General features: G+C 53.3%; 1 protein-coding gene across 3 annotated transcripts in view; it reads right to left on the reverse strand.

Moving 5' to 3' along the window:
- Positions 1-7,496: 7,496 nt before the first annotated feature.
- Positions 7,497-23,154, reverse strand: part of NKAIN1 (sodium/potassium transporting ATPase interacting 1) — a 41,633-nt gene continuing 25,975 nt past the window's right edge. Inside the window, exons 2-7 of one of the 3 annotated variants that reach the window (XM_027059838.2) lie at positions 14,126-14,263; positions 12,615-12,695; positions 11,001-11,198; positions 10,270-10,330; positions 9,559-9,640; positions 7,497-9,408 (exon numbers count right to left, since the gene is read on the reverse strand). In XM_027059838.2, the coding sequence (XP_026915639.1) occupies positions 9,399-9,408; positions 9,559-9,640; positions 10,270-10,330; positions 11,001-11,198; positions 12,615-12,695; positions 14,126-14,263 (570 nt within the window). In that variant the 3' untranslated portion in view covers positions 7,497-9,398. Of the gene's footprint in view, positions 9,409-9,558; positions 9,641-10,269; positions 10,331-11,000; positions 11,215-12,614; positions 12,696-14,125; positions 14,264-23,154 lie in introns of those variants that run through there. The other 2 variants (XM_053210432.1, XM_027059840.2) reach the window with 2 other exon arrangements.

Consider the following 23,154-nt stretch of genomic DNA (forward strand, 5'->3'; position numbering starts at 1 on the left):
GTCCCTCCAGACTGCTGTGGGTGCCATCCCGCAAGGAGGCCTCGGGCCACCCCAAATATAATGAGCTCTTCCCCTGTGGACAGCTCTTACAGTTTCCAGAGCCCTTACTCTTACTCTATATGGCCTGAAGACACACATTATTAGGGCCGTTTTACAGATAGAAATACTGAGGCTCCGAGCAGCAGGCTAACCTGCCTAACGCGACCCATTAAACAGACAGGAACTTGGGGCACCTGGGTGGCTCAGTCACTTAAGCATCCAACTCTTGGTTTCGGCTCAGGTCTTGATCTCACAGTTCGTGGGATCGAGCCCCGCATCGGGCTCTGCACCGACCGCTTGGAGCCTGCTTGGGATTCTCTCTTTCCCTCTCTCTCCCTGCCCCTCCTCCACTCGAGCGCCTGTGTGCATGCGCTCTCTCTCAAAATAAATAAATAAACATTAAAAAGAAGAAGAAGAATCACCGTCCGGTCACGCCCACTCCTTCCAGCTCCCCACCGACTTACTCCCAACCCCAGCTCCCCATCTACCCTCTTCTTGGGGCCCCCAAGCCTCCCCACCCCCATCCATGGGGATCCCAGGGGCTGCCATCTTTCAGGAAGGGTGAGGTGTCAGGGAAGGGCAAGATTCAGAGGTTCACGGAGTGGGATGCCCCTCTGTCACACCCAGGCTCTAGGCAGGCAGAGAGGACACATTCCAGGGCCCCAGACTCCGCCCGCCTCCCCCAGCCCCCTGTGTAGCCCCTCAAACACGAATGCCTGCAGGCTAATGGAAGGGAACTCACCCCTCCTATCTTACATTCACCACCACCTGGGATCCTCACAGAACCCTGCCCAGGGAGGCATTTTTCAAGTGAGAGATGATAAGACTTGGCTGAGTGTGCCCAGGTAGCAAATGGCAGAGCTAGACCGCAAACTTCGGAATCCACGATCCTTCCTGGGCCAAGAAAGGAGAGGGAGAGGGAGGGCGCTGACCGGGCAGCAGGATGTCCAGGTATTCGGGGGAGGGGGGGGGATTTAGGACTCAGGGGTGCCTGGGTGAGGAGGGCCGGCTGACGGGCAGGGAGGGGTGCATTGCCAGCCAGCAGGTGTTGCTGGGACAGACGTGCTCCCAGACACCCCGCCCCCCCCCCCCGCCCCGTGTTCTGATGGGAGGGGTAGAGTGGGCTATTCAAGGGCAAGGCTAAGAGATGCACGGTATCACTTCCGACAAGTGCCCACGAGGCACTTTCCACTTTACCACCTGGGAAATCTTACTGCATTTCTCTATGCCTCAGTTCCCTCATCTATCAAATGGGAATACAGCAGCTGCTTCACAGGGTTGCTATGGGGATTAAGAGAATTATGGAAGTCGGACACATTGTAGGGATGCAGTGAGCGTTTAACGTTGATCCCGTCCCTCCTCGTCAGTAGCAGCCCTCCCTGCTGGGTCCCGGGGGCTTTATTTCCCACTTTGCTCACGAAGCCTCGAGTCACTCCAAGGGTAGGATGCCGAGGGGGGCGACAGAAGGGCATACAGGGTGTTCACCTAGAGGGTGGGAGAGTTTGGAAGTCCGTGTCCCTGGCAGGTGCTCGGAATTTCTGACCCATCGAAACTGTGTGAGATAATGTCTATGGATTTAAGCTGCTGCATTTGGGGTAGCTTGCTAGGCAGCAATAGAAATCTAACGGGGTCCCCCCAGGTCCTAGAGCAGTGGTTCCCAAACCTAGCTGGGCACCGAAATTCTCCGCAAGGCAATGTATGTCCATGGCTAGAGAAAGAGCCTGGGGTCAGAGTGGCTGGATTGAAACACCTATCTCACCACTTAGTAGGTGTATAACTTTGGGTATGTGTCTTAACCTCTCCCAGCTTGAGTAGCTCCATCCATAAATGATAGTAACAGAACTTACCTTCTCGGGATTGTTACGAAGACTGAACAAGAAAATGCATGTCAATTCTGCCTGGAGGGTAAGAGAGCTAGGGCCTTGCCTGTCTTCTTCTGTTTTGTTTTGAAGTTTAGCTTTTTATTATTTATTTTGATGGGGAGGTGCAGAGAGATAGAGAGAGAGAGAGAGAGAGAGAGAGAGAGAGAATTCCAAGCAGGCTCCGGGCTGTCAGCCCTGAGCCTGATGCGGGCTGCAAATGCACAAACCATGAGATCATGGCCTAAGCCGAAATCAAGAGTCGGATGCTTAACTGAGCCTCACTGAACCACCCAGGTGCCCCTTTGCTTGTCTTGTTCATTGCTGTAGCCTCAGTGTCTACAATGGTGGCTGGAACATAGTAGGTGCTCAATAAACATTTGACAGAGAATGAAATCAGTCAACTGAGACGACTCACTGATGCTAGTTTGCTGGTTTCCTGACTTCAGCCTTCTCTGGTGGTTCCATCAAATGTTCTCCAACTCCAAACGGGGAAATGCCCCAGGACTCAGGCTGCAACCCTCCTCCCTGTCTGCACTCATTCCTTGGTGGCTTTATCCATTTGCATGACTTGAAACGTCATCTTAACGCTAACGATGCCAAGCTTTCTATATCAGCCCAGAGCTCTCCTCCTGTACCCAACTACCCCCTTGATATCTCCATGTGCACGTCTCACAGGCATCTCAGACTTTCCTGTGCAAAACCAGAATGCTGAAGGCCACCCCCGCACCTTCGCTCTGTGGTCATCCCATCTCAAGGGCAATCCCATCCCCTACGCGCTCAGGCCACAATCCCTGAGGTCCTGTTTGACCTTCTCTTTCACTCACATTCCCCATGCAGTCTACAAATAAATGCCCGCTGGCCCTGCCCTCGAGATGTATTGAAATGCGGTCATTTCACTGCTGCCACCCTAACTAAACCACCACCGTCTGTCACCTGGATTACCTTGATGGCGTGTGCCTGGTCTCCCTGGTCCAGCCCCTGACTTCCTACCGTCTATTCATCACACAGTACCCACAGTATCCATTCATTGCACATCTCCCAGCTCTGTGCTCTATGACCCATCTCACTCAGATTAAATGCTGGGACCCTTACGATGTCCTTCGAGGTCAAGAGCGTCTGACGTGCCACCTCCCACCCCCCCTCTCTCTGTGACTTAATCTCCTACCACTCTCCCTTTCCCTTGCTTTGAACCACACTGGCCTCCTTGCTTCCCTCCAACATTCAGGCACGCTCCCACCTCAGGACCTTTGCACGTGTTGCTCCCTTGGCTTCCTACTTAACCTTCATGTCTTTTACTTCTCTTCCCTGCCACTTTGCTCTGTGACACTTCTCTGATATCCCATATATTTTACTGGTTTATTTATGTATGCCTCTTCCCAATAGATACCCTCTCCAGAGCAGGGATGGCTTTTCGCTTTGTGCACTGTTGTACCCCCAATTCCCGGCACACTGTAGGTACTTAATAAATATTTGAAGAATGAATTCAGATGCTTGGGTCCCCTTGAATTAGTATGCAAGGTCCCCTTGAACCTGGTGTGCAAGTGGCGTCCAGGAATCGTGTATTTTAAAAAAGCATCCCGAGTAGGGTTAGGTTGGATAAGCCCTGTTCCAGAATGTCAGCAGTTTGAAGCAGCCCAGGAATGTCGTGCAAAGTCCAGCCCTTTGATTTCCCCCACGAAGTCACCGAGGCCAAAGGCGGAGGAGCTGCCCTGTGGCCCAGGTGGATGCGGGGGAGGGGAAGGAACTGGAACTTAGGTACGGGACGCCCGGCACAGGGCTCTCTCTGCAGCTCCAGCCTGCCTGAGCCTGCCCGGTCTGATTCCAGGGAAGGCTCGAGGGGAACCGCTGAGTCACTGGAAAAGAGGCTCGGGGCAGGGTGTTGGCCCCCAGCTCAGGTGGCAGTGGGGCAACTTGAAACTGCCCTCACCTCCTCCAGGTGACCGTGACGGAGGCTGAGGGAGGGATAAGGCAGGGCATGGACCTACCTTTGCTCCCACTAACCTAGTGGCGAAGTTATGTCAACCTTTACATTCAGGAGTAAAGCGCAGCCTTTAAAATGACTAAGCCATTAACACACACGCACACGCATGTGCACGCTGATCGTCGGTAACAAGTGAAATTGAGCTCAGGGGAGTCTTAAAGTCCAGCTCTGACATGAGGAAGCTGGCAGGCATAATTTGATGGGATGTCCAGGACATTGGCGTGAGGGGGAGTTTCAAAAATGTCTGGCTGTCTCTTCACCCAGGTCTAGGATTTCCCAAACCTTGAGCACAGGGGGCACTTGAAAAAAAATGCAGATTCCTGTCACTGCCTAGGAGCTGTTGGGTCTGTGCATTTTGGATCAGGATCAGGAATTTGGATGTTAAGGGGTTCTTATGCTCTGGAAACTTGAGAAACCCTGTCCTGGGCCCGCAGCCTGTGGACTAGGGAGTCCTGTAAGGCAGTGAGGCCTTGGTGTCCAGCCCTCTCTCATTCCTAACATGTTTAGAAACTGCAAGGTCTTGGGACACCTGGGTGGCTCAGCCGGTTAAGCTTCCAACTCTTGATTTCAACTTAGGTCATGATCTCACAGTTTGTGAGTTTGAGCCCCACATCGGACGCTGTGTTGACAGTGTGGAACCTGCTTGGGATTCTGTCTCTTCCTCTCTCTCTGCCCCTCCCATGCTCATGCTCTCTCTCTCTCAAAATAAATACATCAACTTAAAAAACAAAAACAAAAACACTCCAAGATCCAATTCCAATGCATTAAAGAAAACACTAGTGTGTCTATAAATCCCAGTAGACTATTGCACTTGTCAAATGTACCTTGGGGAATTCGTGTCCTCTTAAAGAATGCCTTGGGTACCTTTGGGATTCAGCAGTTACTGGAAAGATGGCCCCTCCTACCTGGATTATTCTAATGTGCGGATGTTGCTGGGCGGGGAATGGCAGAAGCTGGGATCTTCACCGGGTTTGGTAGGAAGACGGGCTTGACTGGTTCCAGAGTGACGAACTTGAACCCAGGCACAGCCTGACTCCGGCAGTTCATGGTGATCATTGCCCCACTGTACTAGCCCTCCCAAGTTCACACATAGAGCTCATGGCCACATACGTATCCCCGAGAACACACATCCACACAGGGCTGTGAGAAACCCGAGGTCGGTTCCTGACAAAAAAACCCTGCTTCCCGCTTCCCTGCTCCACTCCAGCCTTCCAGCCCTGCCAGTTCTCGCGAAAGGGCAGCTCTAATGTTTCTTAAATTCCACGTGAGTGAAATCATGTGGTGCTTGTCTTTCTTTGACTCGTGTCGCTAGGCAGAATACAGTCTAGCTCCACCCACGTCATTGCAAATGGCAAGATTTCATTTTTTTTTTTTTTATGGCTGAGGAGTATTCCATTTATATATAAACACACCCCATCTTCTTTATCCATTCATCAGCCAACGGACATTTGGGCTCTTTCCGTAATTTGACTATCGTTGTTACCGCTACTGAAAACTTTGAATTAGTACTTTTGTGTCCTTTGGATAAATACCTAGTAGTGCCATTGCTGGATCGTAGGGTGATCCTATTTTTGAGGGACTTCTGTCCTGTTTTGCACCGTGGCTGCACCAGTTTGCATTCCCACCAATACTGAAAGAGGGTTCCCCTTTCTCCGCATCCTCACCGCCACCCTGCTTTCCTGTGTTGGTAATTTTAGCCATTCTGACCAGTGGGAGGCGGTATCTCATTGTGGTTTCGATTTGTAGTTCCCTGATGAGTGACGTCGAGCATCTTTTTACGTGTCTGTGGGCCATCTGGATGTCTTCTTTTGGAAAAATGTCTATTCACGTCTCCTGCCCATTTTTAAACTGGATGATTTGTTTTTTTGGGTGTTGAGGTTTAAAAGTTCTTTATATATTTTGATATATATATATATATATATATATATATATATATACCCTTTATCGGATATGTCATTTGCAAATAGCTTCTCCTAGAAGGACAGCTCTAAAAGAGTGGCTTCTGCTCAAAATCCTTCAGGACTTCCCATCAGCTAACATGCCCTGATTTGACATCAGTGTGGCTATAGCCTGGATTCAACTCCTACCCTGGAAAGCAGAATGATGGCCCCCAAGGGTGCTTACATTCTCATCCCTGGAACCTGTGAATGTGTTACTGGCAAAAGGGACTTTGAGGTGGGGGAGATAATCTGGTTGGGCCCAGCCTAATGACATGAGCCCTTCAAAGTAGAAAGCCTTTCCTGGCTGAGGGAGATGTGAGGATGGGAGGAGGGTGAGAGAGACAGGGCCTTGCTGGCTGTGAAGGTGGAGGAAGGGGCCACAAGCCAAGAAATGCAGGTAGCCTCTAGTAGCTAGAAATGGCAAGGATTTGGATTCTCCCCCAGAGCCTCCAGAAAGAAATGTAACCCTCCAGCCATCTTGAGTTGACCCATGAGACTCATGTCCAACCTCTACAACCATAAGATAACAAATTGTATTGTTTTACGACACTAACGTTGCGATCATCTGGGACAGCACAACTGAAGCTTCCTCCAAGCACGTGGTCCTTCGCTCTTCTTCCCCATGACACCATGTGCTCTGCCCCCTCCACATCTGGCTCATGCTGCTGACCCTGTTCGGGACACTCAGGTCGCCTCTCGCCTGAGCCTCTTAGTAACAACTGCCTTTCACCCAACCCGGTCCTCAGCCCTGACCCCCTGCCAGCGGCATTCGCCCTTCTGCCCCGCCCATTCTGTCCTGCCCCACTAAACCATAAAGTCCTTGAAGGCGGTGTCTGTGGTTTGTTTTCCCCTGAGCTCCACGGCCAGGAGTGGCCCACAGAGGTCTGTGTAGCGAACCGGGGGCATCTTGGGTAGTACGTCTGGTTCTCAGCTTCTAGCCGCATCAAGATGACCTGGGAATCTTAACAAGTCCTAATCCTACCAGACTGCCACAGAAGAATGGGAGGCAGCCCCATGTGTATCATTGGGCGGAAGGTCTCCAAGATTCAGAGTTAAGTAAAAGCAGCGGGAGGAAGCTGAAGATTGAGGAGAGCATGTTGCCATTTGTGTGAAAAGGGGAAAATATATTTACATAAGCCAACAACGAATGGTCTACCTTTGGAAAGATATGAAAAATAAGCAAAAGGACATCAGTGCCTGGAACTTTCTGAATTCTGTAGCATCTATACATACGATCTATTCACAAAAGTAAATAAAATTGTAAAAGTTCAAAAATATGGATTCTGGCTGTATTGCCAGGAAGGATCCAGGAAACTGTGTCTAAAGCACTGTCAGCTCATTCTAAGTCAGAAACTGAATTGTCAGGAAGAGGGCAGGGTCGAGATGCAAAGGATATTTGGAAGCATAAACTTAAAATGTACTTCATGAAAAAAAAAAGAACTAGAAAGCTCTCCCAGGGGTCGCGAAGCCAGGGTTGGGAACCCACCGACTGAGTCCCACCTCTGCATTTTATGGATGAGGAAAGAGAGGGAGAGTGACTTCTCAAAACTACGCAGCCAATCGGAAGCACAGGCCGGTGCCCCAGGAGTGATAATGACAATGACATTGACCCCCAGCCCCTGCTCACCTTCAAGCAGGGACCCTGCTCACTCACAGGGCAGGAGGACAGAAAGATAGAGAAGAAATCACCATCTTTAATCAACCCACCTGCACAGAAACCAGGGGAGCACTCCCTGCCTTGCAAGGTCCCAGTGAGAAAAGAACTTGGATCCCCTTGCAAAATCCATCTCATAAAAACAAAAGGCTTCAAAGCACCAGTGGCTAAACCCGTGGAGTAGAAAGGAGGCGGGGCGTGTGGGGGTGGGAGGAGAGGGCTGGAGGCAGGGAAGCAGTCAGGTCTGAAGGGAGCTGCTCCCTTCTTGAGCTGTACGCACAGTTACCTAGGCAGACCACCCGGGACTCAGTGCCTGGGGGAACCAGAGGAACTCCTGGGGCCGGCTCCTTGACACAGCACTACAGATGGGATGGTGGGGTGGGGTCCTAGCCCAGGATATTCTGGCCGCAGACGGTAGGGAATGCTAGATCAGAGGGTGGAGAGCAAGGAGGGAGTGTTCACCACGGACGGGCTCAGGTGTACGAGCCATCTGTGTTTCCCTCTAAGTCCCCCACGCCTCCTGCCCTCCTTCCTAACCCAGGGCCACTCCTGTATCACAGACTGGGAGCTGAGGCCTGATCCTCCTGCCCTTGGACTCCCAGCCCGTACACAGGAACCAAGGTCCTCAGGGGTGTCTGTGGGAGGAGGTGGGGAGAATGAGCTCTCATCTCTGTTTGCTCTCAAGGGTGCTGGCCCTCCCGGCCCCACACCACAACCCACTCCCCCAGTCTGCCTCTTCAGAACTCCTTCTGGGCTTCTTAGAGGTTTCTCCTGGACACTGGAGTGGTCACAAACGCTGGTGATCTTTGAAAAGTGGTGACTGGGCTGCGCCGACCAGCCCTCTTCTATTCCGGAACCACAGGTCTTCCATCTGGAAGGTGGATGGAACCATCAGGGGTCGGTGGGGTTGCTGACGAGGTAGGGATCATGGCTGCAGCAGACCCAGCCTCAGGGACCTGGAAGGGGGTGGCGTGACTGAGGTGTGGCCTCCCCTCTTACTGGAATGAGCTTGAAATGTTTGCCAAGGGTGGGCAGGGGCCGAGCCTAGGAGGGCTTCCCTGTGGGTCAGGCTGAATTCAGGGCTCTGGGCTCTGTTCATCTGGTTCCCAACAGGAGAACAGGTATATTGCTACAAGAGAGGGGGTGTAGATCATGTGGGTTCTAGAGTGTCCCAGATGGATGGGGGCTCAGAAATGGAATTCAGAGACCAGACCCCAGGGGTTCTGGAGCCTGAAACTGCAGAAAGTACACTGTGTTCAAGGCCTGCCTCCACCCAAAGCCTAGCTGTGTGGCCTCAAGCAAATGCTTCATATCTGGGCCTCAGTTTCCATATCTGAAAAATGGGAATTACAATCCCAGCCTCGCCCTGGGGACTTAAGAGTCAAATGAAAAGGCTAGAAAGAGCTCCATCTGCTAAGAGATTATTTTAATTATTTGAGGGAAACTGAGGCCCAGAGAGGGCAAGGGCCTTGCCAGATGTCACACAGAGAGTCAGTGACGGAGCTGCAACTGGAACCCAGGACTCCTGCTTCTAGGTCACAGTAACTCTCCCCAAGGCTGGTGAACCAGTGTGGTAAAATGAGGTGAATGCCATTTCTCTCTGGACACGGGACCGGAAGTTGGGTGAAGGGTTTCAAAAAGAAGAGGCTGGAGCAGGGAGGGAGGCCCCCAGCGCACACCAAGGCTGAGATTAAAAAAAAAAAAAAAAAAAATACAAACCCCCGCAATCCCCTCCCCCGCCCGGCCCGCCCCACCCTTGGAGTCGGGCTGCGAAGGGCCAGGTCCATGTCCGGCGGACCCAGCCAGTGCAGGCTGCAGTCGGTCCGCTAGCCGCCAGGGGGCGCGCCTGCCATTTGGGCCCGACCTGGTGGCCTCAGCTTCAGTCTAGCCAGCAAGCACGCGGCGCCCGGGTGGGAGCGCGGCTACCCCGACCTGCAGAAAACAAAGGCAGGTTAGGGAAGTGGACCCCGAAAATATGGGGGCAGACAGATCCGGCTGCCCTCCCCGCTCCTCCCTGCCCTTCGTTCCCCAGCAGCAACGCCCCGGTCCCTCCACCCCACCCCACTGGGAGCCAGGACCCACGTGTACAGAGGCTGCAGTTGTAAATGCGACGTCTTCTGGGGCGCCTGGTATCCGTAGGAGTCAAAGCCACCGATGAAGTCGACTGTGGAAGGGGAGGTGGCTCATAGTTAGGGATGGGCCCCTAGGGTGCGAGTTATGGGAGGGTGGGTCCTGAAAAGGAGGAATCTGAGAGCCAGATCCCATACAGGGTTTTAGGGCCAGGCTTTGCTGCCAGATCCCAATAGGTGGACCTATGGGGAACAGGACATGGAGAAGCTCAGCCAGAGGGGCCAAAGCCCTAAGTGGACAGAGAGCCTGGAGGGGCGAGGCCGTCCTTTAGGGAGCAGGGCTTGAGCCACGTAAGGGGGCAAGACCACGGAGGTGGGTGCGTGGTGGTGGTGGTGGTGGGTTAATGGGGGCAGAGACTGGGCATGGGCGGTGTTTGGTAGGGGTGAGCCTCATGGAGCTCCTCCGGGGGGCAGAACCTAAGAGAGGTGGATAGAGAGCGGCGCTGGAACCATGGGCTGGGCACCTGGATGTCTAGGTCACAGCTCAAAATGTGCTACGTAGACCCCCACTACCCCTGCCGCCTTTTCTCCCCCACCAAGAGGGTCCAGTTGGCCAACCCAGGGCTCTCTCCCTGGAGGGAGCTTGGTGGCGCTGTCCAGGGTGCTGAAGGAACAGGATGGTGTGCGGCCAGGCTTCCCCATTCCCTAGGGGCTCCCCACTCACAGCTGTCCTCCTCCTCCAGGAACACTTTGCTCACGTAGCAGGCGAACACAAAGCCGAACAGCTGGGAATGGAAGGAAAGAAGACAGAAGCTCTTCCTCCACCCTCTGCCTGGCTGGGCCTTGTCCGGCTGGAGGGGCACGGTATGCGAAGATGAAGGCCAACCCATAACAACTTCCAGTTAAATGACTGGGCCTTACTGTCAAACATAGTTGGTTCCATTCTCCATTCTGCGAGTGGACTTTGGACAAGTAGTTATTTTACCTCTTTGAGCCTCAGTTTCCCCAGCTGGACCTGGGCAATACTTTACTGACTTGTTAAGAAGAAAGAGGAGTATGTGACTTTGGGCATGTGGAGTGTGGAGGGCAAGACTAGGAACCAGAACTGTCTTGGATCCACTCTCACAACTCTTATGCACTTGATGTGGTCATTCCATTCTGTGAATAAGCAAACAAGCTTAGAGAGGGCAAGTGACTTGTCCAAGGTCACACAGCAGATACACTAGAGATCGGGTTGACTTACAGTCTGATGACTCATCCTAGTCATTAAACTTGCTCACGCCAGGCTGGGGCAGGGGTGAAGGGAGAAGATACAAGATAAGGAGACAGAGCCAGACAGAAGCACAAGAAGGCTGGGAGATCTAGGTTCTTCCCTTCTGAACTAGAGCTAAACAAAGGGGTTAGGGTAGACTCCACCTCCGGGAGTGTGTGGGTCAGGGGGACAGGAGGACTCACAGCCAGGAAGATCTGCAGAGCACTGCTGAGTGCTTCGATGTAGGGATAGTCAAGCAGGCAGCCGGTGACAGAGATGACATGGTGGTCTTCCAGGGCCAGGCGGGAGTTCAGGACAGGTGTCACTAGGCAGCCTGGCCCATTTTCCATCCACCAGGAGCGGTGCAGGGACGTGTTGAAGGTCATGATGAAGTCCCGGTCCTGGGGGCAGAGGGGCCTAGGATACTGAGCTGGGGCCACGAGGTGGCAGAAATCTTCCCCAGACAGCAGGGAACTTTATATAAAGCCTTCTTCACACCTGGACTGTTGGAGCAGCCTCCTCTCCTGACTTGACTTCAAGGGTCTGGAAGGGGATCTGTTTCCACAAGTCTCTATTTGGCCAGTAGGTGGCGCTTGATGACTATGCAGGTCTCACACTTCCCTCAGAGACCGAAAGGGCTGGTGCTGACCCACAGAAAGCCCCAAAATTTCAGGGATGGAAGGGACATCAACAGTGACTGAGTCCAATTTTCCAGCCCTGAGCGGAATTCTCAACACAGACCCCTTCATGGCCCATGCAGCCTCTCCACTGCTCTCTCTGTGTGACCCTGGGCAAACGTTTCCTCTCTTTAGTTGTTGGTCTGCCCACCTGAAATGGAGAAGGGCCTGGCTTAGATCCGAGGTTCTCACCCACGGCGTCTATGTGTTTACCCATCCAGTCACTCGTGTAGCCTGTTAACAGATATTCACCGAGTGCTGACCAGGTGCCAAGCACTGAGATGTGTCATCTCATTCCATCCCTTCCGCAACCACATGAAGTAATTATCTGCACTCATGAGACAGGGAAACTGAAGCTCAGAAGGTAAACCACTTGCCCAGGGTCACATCACTTGGAAATGTTGGAGCTGGGATTTAAATCCAGCAGAACTACAAAGCCAATGTTCCCATTCATGTATTTTGCCTTCTTTTTGTCTAAAGTTAGAAGTTGTGCCCTCTGGGCTTGCTCTTCTACAAGCCAAGAAGTTCCACTTTCTTCAGTGGTTCCGCACGGGCCCTGGGCCACTCGATTGTCCCCGAAGTCTACTCTCTTTCTCTTCCGAAAATATTGATCAGAACGGGACTCAAATGGGGGCGCCTAGCTGGCTCCGTCGGTGGAACATCTGACTTGATCTTGGGGTCGGGGGTTCAAGCCCCAGGTTGGGTGTGGAGATTACTTAAAAATGAAATCTTGGGGGAAAAAAAAAAAAAAGAACTGGGCCCAAATCTTTGTGGCCTTAGCCGTACAAAGTGCGTGGTGTTTTCATCTCCCTTGCACCGAACACCTGTGGGGCCCGAGAGCAGTTTTCAGGGCCACGAGGTGAGGCTGGTTTCTACCGAGCTTGGAATCACCTGGGACCTCAGGCCATCTTCATGCAGATGGCTCTTCAGCGTTGTCTGCTCCATCATTCGTTTCTGGCAGGTGCAGGGGCGGCCAAACAAAAATGTGGGGGTAGGGTTTGCGGAGCAGATTATTCGGATGTGTAGAGGGAAGTCTCTTCAAGAGACAATGTCCCAGACCCACACCTAACTTGGAGCCTTTGGGTAGGGGACAGGAAAGGTCCGGCTCTGCCCTCTAGCACTGCCAGGCCCAAGGCTTACCTGGGACAGCTGTCCGACCTCCAGGTAGAAGCAGATGATAAATGCATTCCAGCCAACCCAGAGCACCAGCCAGGCTGCATACTGGGGAGAGGAGAGGTGGGATCAGGGTGGGGCCTGGGAAAGTGGGGACAGGGCATGTCAATGCAGACAGAGCTCAGGGACTGAGGGGACCTTTGCAGGGGGAAATGATGCCATCCCACTTAGACGGCACTTTATAGTTCACAAGTCATTTTTATATCCGTCCGGTTCTTACAACAACAGCCCTGCATGGAAGGCGCTATCCTTTCTTTAAAGATAACTCATGTAAGCCCTAGAGAGGAGGTTTAAGGTTTCCAAGATCACACAGCGAGGAAGAGATAGGGCTGCCACTCAAACTCCAGTCCTCGGGCAGCTAATCCGATGCATTCTGCAGAGAACAGCAGCCACGGCCTGGCTCTGGAGTGCTGGAGAGATCTAGATATTTCCACCCAAGTCCCATGCCTGCAATTTCCGTGCCGCCACACGGCAGACAGTGATGCTTAGAGTGGTACCTGGGGCTTTCCTCAGAGCCAGAGAGAAGGAGCCTCCCATCCCAGGTGACACAGAGCTTTGGGAGGGCCCTGTTCACCTGGCTTCCGGGAGCTCAGCCCGTGGGAGGCGGGAGAAGCCCAAGAATGAGCCAGAGGGGGCTCTGGCGGGAGCGTGGCGTTGCATGGCACTGTTATCACAAGTGGCTAGCATTTTATGTAATAAACCTACTGAAAAGCCTTTTCCCTCAAAAGAGGCGTGTGAATGGGCCACTGAGGAAGAGCAGGGGAGAAGGGTGAGCCTAGCTGAAAGCAGGGGTTTAACACAGACCATCAAGGACCAGGGCTTGGAAAGAGGAAGCAGGAGGAGGGAGCCAGGGACACAACACAATCCACGCCTGGGATCGGAGCACAGGGGACACTGACCTCAAGCCACACTAGCCGCCTGAGACCATATTCCTCATGAACAGCAAACGGCAGGTCTTCCTAAAGCAACCTGAGAAACTAAACCAGATGAAGTCTGTCCCTCCACTGGCTTCCGGAGGCAGCGTGAAGATGTGTCAAGAGCATTCACTCCGGACCTGATTGCTCTCTAATCCTGCCACTGATTAGCTGTGTGGCCTTAGGAAGCCTCGTAACCTTTCTGAGCCTCATTTCCTCATCTGGGAAACGGCGATGGTAAGCCATACCTTGCAGGGCTGTTGTAAAGATAAGCAAAACGTGCGAAACTCTTAGCACTGTGCTTGGGGGATGGTAGGCACTCACTAAAATGATATATCTTGTTAATATCTGGATTTTTCCCTAGGAAATTCTTTAGGGAGAATACCGCTTTTGTCTCTCTGCTGAGCAAAGAAGCATTGGTATTTGGGCATCCGCACCAGCAGCCAGGCTGGAGCTAAGACAGAGCAGGGGTCTGGGTGTCCAGGGTAGGGGACAGTTCTGGCTGGAGGAGCCAGCGGGGGGTGGGGGTGGGGGAGGGGGAGGGGAGGGGCAAGTGAGCCATACCAGAATGAGGTACCGGGAGCGGTACTGCACGGTGCCGAAGATGCCCAGGATGACGGCCATGATGTGCAGGAAGTTGGCTAAGATAGGAGCCCACTGATAGCCCAGGAAGTCAAAGATCTGCCTCTCCAGTGCAGCCACCTGTGGGAAAGAGCAGGCTGAGGCCACAGGGACAAGGGAAGGCCAGGGACTAAAGGGAAGGGAAGGGATTCCTCCTTGACCTTGTGGAGTGGGTGACGCCACCTACCGTGGTGATGGGGCACCACGGCCTGACTGTACACGAGTCTTAGCATCATCTTAACTCTGCAAGACCACAGGGATAAGGGGGAGTGAGGGCAAGGCTGTGGGGGCCAGCTGAGACTGAGCCCTGATCATCACTTCGGGGAGGGCTAACGGGAGAAGGGAACCACAGTACAGAACACCTTCAGAGCCAAGAGGCTCTGCCCACTAGTACCTGCCCCTGCCCCATGTGGGGCTCTGAGCAGGTGGAGTTAGGATCCAGACTGCTCCCCGCCCTCCCAGCTCTGGCCAAGGGCTGAGCCATAGCCCTGAAGGGCTAGAAGTCCTAAAGTCCCTTCTTCCAAGGACTCCTGTCTGGAGGTTGCCCTGGCCCATGGGATCCATGGGATGCAGAGAAAGGGATTTTTTTTTTTTTTTTTTTACTCTCCTTCCCCCAGGGAACTGTAATGGGTTGCAAAATTGACCTCAAGTTTTTCCTCTCCATGTTTCCATGCTCTTCGACAATGCCGTCCCACACTAACTCTGCATGGTTATGTGACTCGCTTTGCCCAATGGGACTTTAGCAAGCCCAATGCAAGTGAAGACCCCCAAAATGCTTGTGCATTGGAGCTTGCCCACCTGCTACACGTGTAACACAGAGAACACCACGTGAAAGAGCCCGGGTGCCCACCCGGAGCCTGAGAGGAGAACCAAGGCGCCCTAGCTGACAGCCAATCAACCTTCAGACGTGTGAGGCCATTTAGATCATTCCGCTAACCAACCCAGCAACTGACCTAAGACACGTACCTAGACCAGAAAAATCTCCCAGGTGATCCGCAGAATCATGAGCTCGATAAAATGGTTGTTTTAAACTGCTGTCATGGAATGATTTGTTACCCAGCAGAAGCTAACTGATATATAGGACCCCATCAGCACTCCCTTTCCCAGTAGCCCCGGTTCAACCTTGCAGCTGCTATACTTAAGAACAAAGGTGCTGGCGTGCCTGGGTGGCTCAAGAGGTTAAGTGTCGGACTCTTGATTTCAGCTCAGGTCATGATCTCACAGTTCATGAGTTCAAGCCCAGCATCAGGCTCTGCACTGATTGGGATTATCTCTCTCCCTCTCTCTCTGTTCCTCCCCCCGCTGTGCTTGCTTACTCTCTCTCAAAATAAATAAACAAACAAACAAACAAAAAAAAAAGAGAAGAAGAACAAAGGTGCCAGGGAAATCCATTGTTGTTGATTGCCCAATACCTCTTTTTCTGGTCTTTGTTTTGGGAACCACCTTCCAGACCCTTAGTTCATGTGGTTTGGGTGGGGCTGAGCCCACCTCTAATTTCAGCGGAAGGCTCAGGACCCAGTCCTGACCAAATAATCGGCACATGGGTATCTGTGCAGGGGTGGACACTCGTCCCCGTGCCTGCCCCTGGCGGTCACTGTGGATGGTTGCTGGAGTAACTGGGACAGAGATACCCTCTAGCTGCCAGGGTATCTGAACGGGCATAGTGTCACCCAGAGCTGTTGGTGGCTGTCCTTGCCATCTCACAGGGACAGCCTGCTTGAGGAAGCAGCCCAAAGCTAAGGGGCAGAGAGGGAAGCAGAGTGGACAAGCGAGGTGAGTGTCCTGGTAACGTCATTTCCGGTCTCAGGATCTAGCCATCGCTGAAAACTAATTCTCCCTCCTTGAACTTGCGATTTCTGTCCCTTGCAACCGAAAGTCCTGACCTAAAAGAGAAGGGGAGCGGAGGGGATCTGGCTGGGAAGGGACAGAGAGGGTTCTGATTGAGAAGATCCTAGAAGCCTTTCTCCTGGCGGGGAGGCAGGAGGAGGTGGGGCTGACGCTACCGCACAGATGGCAGGGCTTGGGCAGAAACCCAGGAAGCCGCGGGCCCAACCCTGGCACCCACCCACCTGGCACCAGCCTGCCTCTTGTTGGTGACTCCTCTCCCGGGGCCCTGCAGATTGGAAAGAGCTTTCCAAGTGCACCTCTCATGGATACTCCTTGGCAGAAAGGCACGGCTGAGACCATTATCTCATTCTGAAGAAAGAGACCACGAGGCTCAGAGAAGGGAAGCGACTTGCCCAAGGTCACTCAGCAGGTAGGTGGTAAAGCCAGGCAGTCATTCTGCTTTTCTCTGCCACCTGTCCCATCAAAGCCCCTCACTTTGCCCTGTTGCCACTGGCCTGGGAGTTAAGAGGTTGACAGTATGACAGACTCCTGGGTGACTTTGGGCGGGCCACCTTCCCCACTGGGTCTCAAGCTCCTTCCTCCATACATAAGAGGTCACTGGACTACATGACCTCTAAGGGCCCTTCTGGTTTTGACCCTAACGGTCTGCTGACCTTGGGAGATAAACTCCCCAGATCGCTCCCCCTGCTCCCAAAAGATCCTCCCTCATTTCCATTCTTCTCCTTTCCACCCTGACTCTGCCGGGCCTGGGAGAGCCCTGGTGGTTTGGGGTTCCCCTGAGGCTGTCAACTCTGCTGGCATCTGGTCCTGGTAAGGAGGATGCCATCAGAGGACAGAGGAGGTGGCTGAGACAGACTTGCCCAGGCTCATCGTGTAGCTGGGGAGACATCTTGCCTGGGTATGCCTACCCAAAACAGGACATCACCCTGCCCTGACCCTGGCACTTGCTCAAAGCCCTCTTGGTCCTTGGGGACCTCAATGACAAAGTAAGCAGCAATGACAAAGTATGACAGTTACCATAAAAAGCTTTGGAGTCTCTAAAACTTGGGTTGAAACTGCAGCTCTGTGCGACATGGGGCAAGTTACTTTCCCTCTCGGAGCCTATTTCTTCAACTATAAATGGGGAAGACAATCCTTCCCTTGAGAAGTTGTGAGGATATGGAGACATCACATAAACTAACAGACAACTAGACTTAATCCATGGTGGCTAATTAGGAGAAGACTCAACAGTGGAAGCTTCTTAGTTGGGCACCGAAGGTTTCCTGGGAGCTGGCACAAGCCTTTATCCCCAGCCAACTCCTGCCCCCAAGTGGCTGAAACAATGGTTTAAGTCCCGCCTTCATTTCCCTTTCCCTTCCTTCCTTCCTTCCTTCCTTCCTTCAATTTTTTAACATTTATTTTGAGAGAGAGAGAGAGAGTAAGAAAGAAAGAGAGGCAGAGAAAGGGAGCTGGCTGAAAGCAGCTGAAGCAGGCTCCAGGCTCTGAGCTGTCAGCGCAGAGCCCTCTTCGGATCCTCTGTGCCCCCCTCTCTCTGCCCCGCCCCTGTTCATGCGTTCTTTCTCGAAAATGAAGAAACACTGGGAAAAAATGAATCCGTGTACATATATATTTTTAATATTTTTAAACGTAAGAAAATATATTTATCTTGAGAGAGAGGGAGAGCACGCACGGGGGAGGGGCAGAGAGAAGGAGAGAGAGAGAATTCCCAAGCAGGGTCCACGTTGTCAGCGCAGGGCCCAGCGTGAGGCTTGAACTCACGAACCACGAGGTCACGAGCTGATACCGAGTTGGACGCTTGAGCCATCCAGGTGCCTCGAAACCTTATTTTTACTGCGTATTTATTTTTGAGAGAGGGTGCGTGAGCAGGGGTGGGGCAGAGAAAGAGGCGGAGCGAGGATCCGAAGCACGCTTTGTGCTGACAGCAGCGAGCCCGATGTAGGGCTCGAACTCACAAACTGTGAGATCGTGACCTGAGCCAAAGTCTGACCCTCAACTGACTTCACCACACAGGCATCCCTGAACCTTTCTTTTTTTTTTAATTTATTTTTATTTTTTTTAATTAATGTTTATTTACTTTTGACAGAGAGAGAGCGTGTGCGCGCATGAATGGGGGAGGTGCAGAGAGAGAAGGAGACACAGAATCCGAAGCAGGCTCCAGGCTCCGAGCTGTCAGCACAGAGCCCGACGCGGGGCTCGAACTCACGGACCGTGAGATCATGACCTGAGCCGAAGTCGGACGCTTAAGCGACCGAGCCACCCAGGGGCCCCAATAATCTCAATTCTAAACTTATTATTTTTTATTAGAAAACCAAGTCAAATATTCCAGAACGTCTGCTTGTCCAGCTGTGGTATGTGGCTAATTAACAAATAAAGAGCAAACAAATAGAATTATCTTCCCCCTTTGGGTGCAGCAGCTTAGAACAATAATCTGAGGGCTGCAGTGACTGTAAATGCAACTGACCTCGGTGTGTCTTTTTACTCTCAGGGGAGGGATAGTGTGGAGACGACAGCACCTCCTTTGCAAAAGTTTCTTTTATTTTTTTTCCTTTTGTTTTGTTTTGTTTTGTTTTGCTTTGCAAAAGTTTCAAGTGCACGTGCACTGAGGGAAAACGTGACTTTTTTTTTTTTTTTTAACCTGGTCAGCCCATAAGCTAGGTCTTGAGTCTCTCCTAGGTGGGCCAGAACCAGGACGGAAGCTCCTGATGCAGCCTCCTCCCTGATCTCCAGCAAAGGGAGGTTGGCCACCACCCCCGTCGAGGGCTTTTCTTTTTTCCTTTTTTTAATGTTCATTTATTTTTGAGGGAGAGAGAGAGAGAGAGAGAGAGAGAGAGACAGAGTGCAAGCAGGGGAAGGGCAGAGACAGAGGAAGACACAGAATCCAAAGCAGGCTCTAGGCTCTGAGCTGTCAGCACAGAGCCTGACGCGGAGCTCTGACTCAGAAACCGCGAGATCATGTCCTGAGCCGAGGTTGGAAGCTTCATCGACCGAGCCACGCAGGCGCCCCTCGAGTGCTTTTTCTAAAATACAAATCTGGTCCAGTCACTCTGTCATCAGGGCAGCCCACAGAGCTTGGGGTAATCCCTGCGGTCTCTGGGCCTGCCAACTCCCCAGCCACACAGGACCCCAAACCAGGACGAGAGCCCTGACCATCCCAGAGTGACAGATGAGAACGGGTCACCAGATCCCGTCTGCATCGGTCAAGACCCGCATGCCTGCCCCTCAATCCTCTCTACCCCCATCCGCTCAAGGCCCTGTGCTGCTCCCCCTGACCCAGCCCTCCCTCACCCCTTTCAGAAGTCCTCCCAAACCAGCCTGCGCCCCTAAAGGCTCAGCTCCTTTCCTGAGGGGTCCCCCCCTCCCCTATGTTTTGCACCCAAGGATGCCGTTTCTCTGTGCTCTTCTCAGTGACCATTTCTCTTCTCACATCCCATGTTCCTTGGGCCCAAGGGTGGGGTAGGATCCTCTGGGGTCCCTAAGTTGCTTACAGAACTGGACAACCCTGTGCCCCCGGGGCTCGGGCCCTAGGGCTATACTACTCCCCCCACTGCTGACCTCGTCATCCGCTGGCCTCCAGGTCCTGCCTTTTCCTGAAAATGAGTTTCATCCCTGCATCACCCCAGTTGCCTTGGACATCGGGGACCACCCCCTCCAGCACCGTGACTTCTCATCTCTCAAACACCTCTCCTGTGACCTTTCCCTCCATTTCTCCTCCTGCACGGCCACCACATGGACTGTGGCATCACCATAACTGCCCCGCCTCCAAAGTCACCAATTCGGCAGCCCCTGCTGGACCACTCCAGTTTGCTTCCCAGCACCTGTGGACGGTGACGGTGACGACCTGGGTCCAGTGCATCAGGTCCCCTGCCCCTCACCCTCCACCCCTTCCATTCTCCATTTCCTCACTCACACCCCAGCTCGGCTTGCTGGGACCGCACGATGCTTCCTTACTTCCGAGTGAGCTTCGGCTGTAAGCCAAACTCCCATGCCCTCTGCCTTTCCATTGCACCTGTCAGGAAAGGCCCACACCTGCAAAAACCCAATTAACAGTGTTCTCACTGCCTGCAAAGCAGCCAAGCGCTGATAGAGCATGTCACTCCCCAGGCAGACAAGGTGCGTGACAGATCGACAGACCCTGTAATCATCAACTTTGAGAGCCCCCCCCCCACCCCGCCCACCGCCCCACAACCCGCCTAGGCCTCTCTAGGAAACTCACTTTCTCCACTATCTCAGATCTTCTCACTGTCCTCAACCCTCCTGGGCCCCCATCCCCACCCCAGCCTCACTCTCAGAGGACCTGGCCTCTGTCTCCCCCTCCTCCGCCCGGTGCCTCCACCTACACCCTGGACCCCATCTCCTGTCTTCTCAGGAGCTCACACCATCCTCTTCTTGCCTGTAAACTCAACCTCAACCTCTCCCTCTGCCCAGGATCCTTCCCATGGGGTCCTAAACACATTCAAGCCACTTCTATTAAAAAAATGAATGAATGAATGAATGAACGAACGAACGAAAAGCCCCGCATGGTCCTCCAGCTACACCTCCTCTATCTCAATGCTCTCACGCCCAGACTAAGGGTCTCAACGTCCTCCCTACAACTCGTTCCTCTGCCCGCTTGCAAGCTGCAGTGTGGTTCAGTGGTTAGGAGCTGGGTTAGAATCCTGGTACCACTGGCCAAGTCACTTAACCTCGCTGCACCTCGGTTTCCTCTCCAGCAGAATGGGTATAATTCACAACACCTCCCTCATATGGTTGTGAAGAGATTCGGAGTTGTTTGTTTAATTTGTGAACACGATGCCCAACGTGGGGCCTGAAACTCACAACTCTGAGATCAAGAGGTGCATGCTCTAGGGGCGCCTGGGTGGCTCAGTCGGTTAAGCGGCCGACTTCAGCTCAGGTCACGATCTCGCGGTCTGTGAGTTCGAGCCCCGCGTCGGGCTCTGTGCTGACAGCTCAGGGCCTGGAGCCTGTTTCAGATTCTGTGTCTCCCTCTCTCTGACCCTCCCCCGTTCATGCTCTGTCTCTCTCTGTCTCAAAAATAAATAAACGTTGAAAAAAAAATTAAAAAAAAAAAAAAGAGGTGCCTGCTCTAGCAACTGAACCAGATGGGCATCCCATTTTTCTTTTCTTTACTATTATTTAAAATTATATTCTGCTGCAGAACTCCCTTGCCTCCCCCCTTGCTTTCCTTTTCCCATGGCACTTATCACACACTAACATACTACCCACTCCCTTTTACTGCCGGACTCCTGCATTAGAAGGTAAACCCCACGGGAGCAGGGATTTCTGCCTGAGGTGCTCCCAGCTGCATTTCCGGCAGGGAGAGCTGTGCCTGGCACGGGGGCAAGTGCCAAGGTTAAGCTGGTTCTCCACCCTTCCTGGCCACTCCTGATTCTGGTGTGGCTCATCCTCCCGCGTAGCCAGGGCCCTAAATGTCAGAACACCCCAAGGCCATTCCCTGGGCTCTCTTTATGCTCCCTTTGTCCAAGCAAACGCACGCCCACCCAAGCTCCAGGGGCTACCTGCTCGTGTTTCGGCCTCCAGCCCCTTTATAAGTGGCTACTCATTGGATGAACTTAACATGCCCAAACGTGGACTTAATGAACCTACCATGCCCCAAACTGGTCCATTTCCAGTGTTTGGGTCCCATGATGTGCTGCAAAAGCCAGAAAGCTCAACTTCAGGTCCTGGTCTCCCTCCTGCCCTCTACAAGACTACCAGCTGCCCCCCCCCACCCCCCCGCCTGCCTCAAGCCTAACCGGGCCCCTCTCCTTTCCCAAGTGAAGCCACCACGGGGCTCCCCTGCTGCCCCTCCCCCTGCCCTTAGCTCCCCACCCCCACCCGATTATTTATTTATCGGGTAGCTGCCAGCTGAGGGGGATGCGGTTGCCATGGGAACCATCAGCCCCGGGTCAGGGCTGCCTCTGTTCTCAGTAGGATGCTCTTGTCTGTCTAGACGCCAACCCCAGGAGCCCAACACCAGGTGGGGGGTGGGGGTGGGGGTCAAGGGATAAATGATGCGGACAGGCCCACCCCAGCCCCCAGGAAGCAGGCTGGGGGAAGAGAGGGCGGAGAGGGGGCTGGGCTCCAGCCCCAGAACCCATCACAAGCCTCTCGTGCCCAAGCCCTTGCCCGCCAATTCTGCAAGTCAACTACTTTGCTGGCCAAAATTCCAGCCATGTCGCCGGGGGACACAGGAGTCAGGCCATCTGAGGGAGGGGTCCCTGAAGTTTTTGAAGAATGGTTTGGTCCAGCCCGGGTACCGTTATTGACCTTAGTTCACAGAAGGCTGAGGTGGGAAGAGCTCCCCATTTGGGGACCAGCAAACCTGATTCTGTCCCCAGTGAGTGATTTCACTGTGCGACCTTGGGCAAGTTACCCCCCCTCTCTGAGCCGGAGCCTGGGAAAATGTCCCAAAGGGCATGGAAAGCTCTCAGCCCAGCGCCTGGCACACGGTTGGTGCTCTGTATACGGCAACAGCCTTTGCTGCAGCCCCAAACTCCAACCCCCCTTTTCCCAATGGATTTCTGAGGCAGCTGACAAAATTAAACCCGACTTAGGCCCTCATCCATGAAATGAGGGAGTGGGACTGAAGCCAGACAGGAGGACCCCTGGAGATCCACCAGCCCAACCCCCTCATTAGGGAGGTGAGCCAACTGGCTGCTGTGAGTTGTCTGAGAGGAAGGACTTCCCACTCCCCCTGAGCTCTGCCTCCTTCGCTGGCCGCAGTGGTCCCAGAGATCAGGTAGTCTTTGGCAGGGTCAGGGAAAAACAGGCCTGGCAGGGACTCAGTTCCTCGAAAAAATATTTCTTGAGCACCTATAATGCGCCAGGCTGTGTGCAGAGTATCCGGTGATGAACAAGCTGGTGTGGCACCCTCCTCAGGAGCTCAAGTCTGGAGACAAATCCCATAGTCCTCTGGGAGCTGATGATGGGAGCTTCTCTGCCAGGTTCCCCGCCCGCTGTGTGTAGGGACCTGTGGGGACTCCTTCCTACCCCCAACACACACACACACACACACACACACACACACACACACACGCGCGCGCGCGCGCGCTCCCTGTCGTTGTCTCTTCTGGGGCTCCTGCGGCCCTTCTGCCTCTCTGCCCTGGTCTGATTCCTGATGGAAA

This window comes from Acinonyx jubatus, chromosome C1 (assembly GCF_027475565.1).
Source record: "Acinonyx jubatus isolate Ajub_Pintada_27869175 chromosome C1, VMU_Ajub_asm_v1.0, whole genome shotgun sequence".
NCBI classification, from domain to species: Eukaryota; Metazoa; Chordata; class Mammalia; order Carnivora; family Felidae; genus Acinonyx; species Acinonyx jubatus.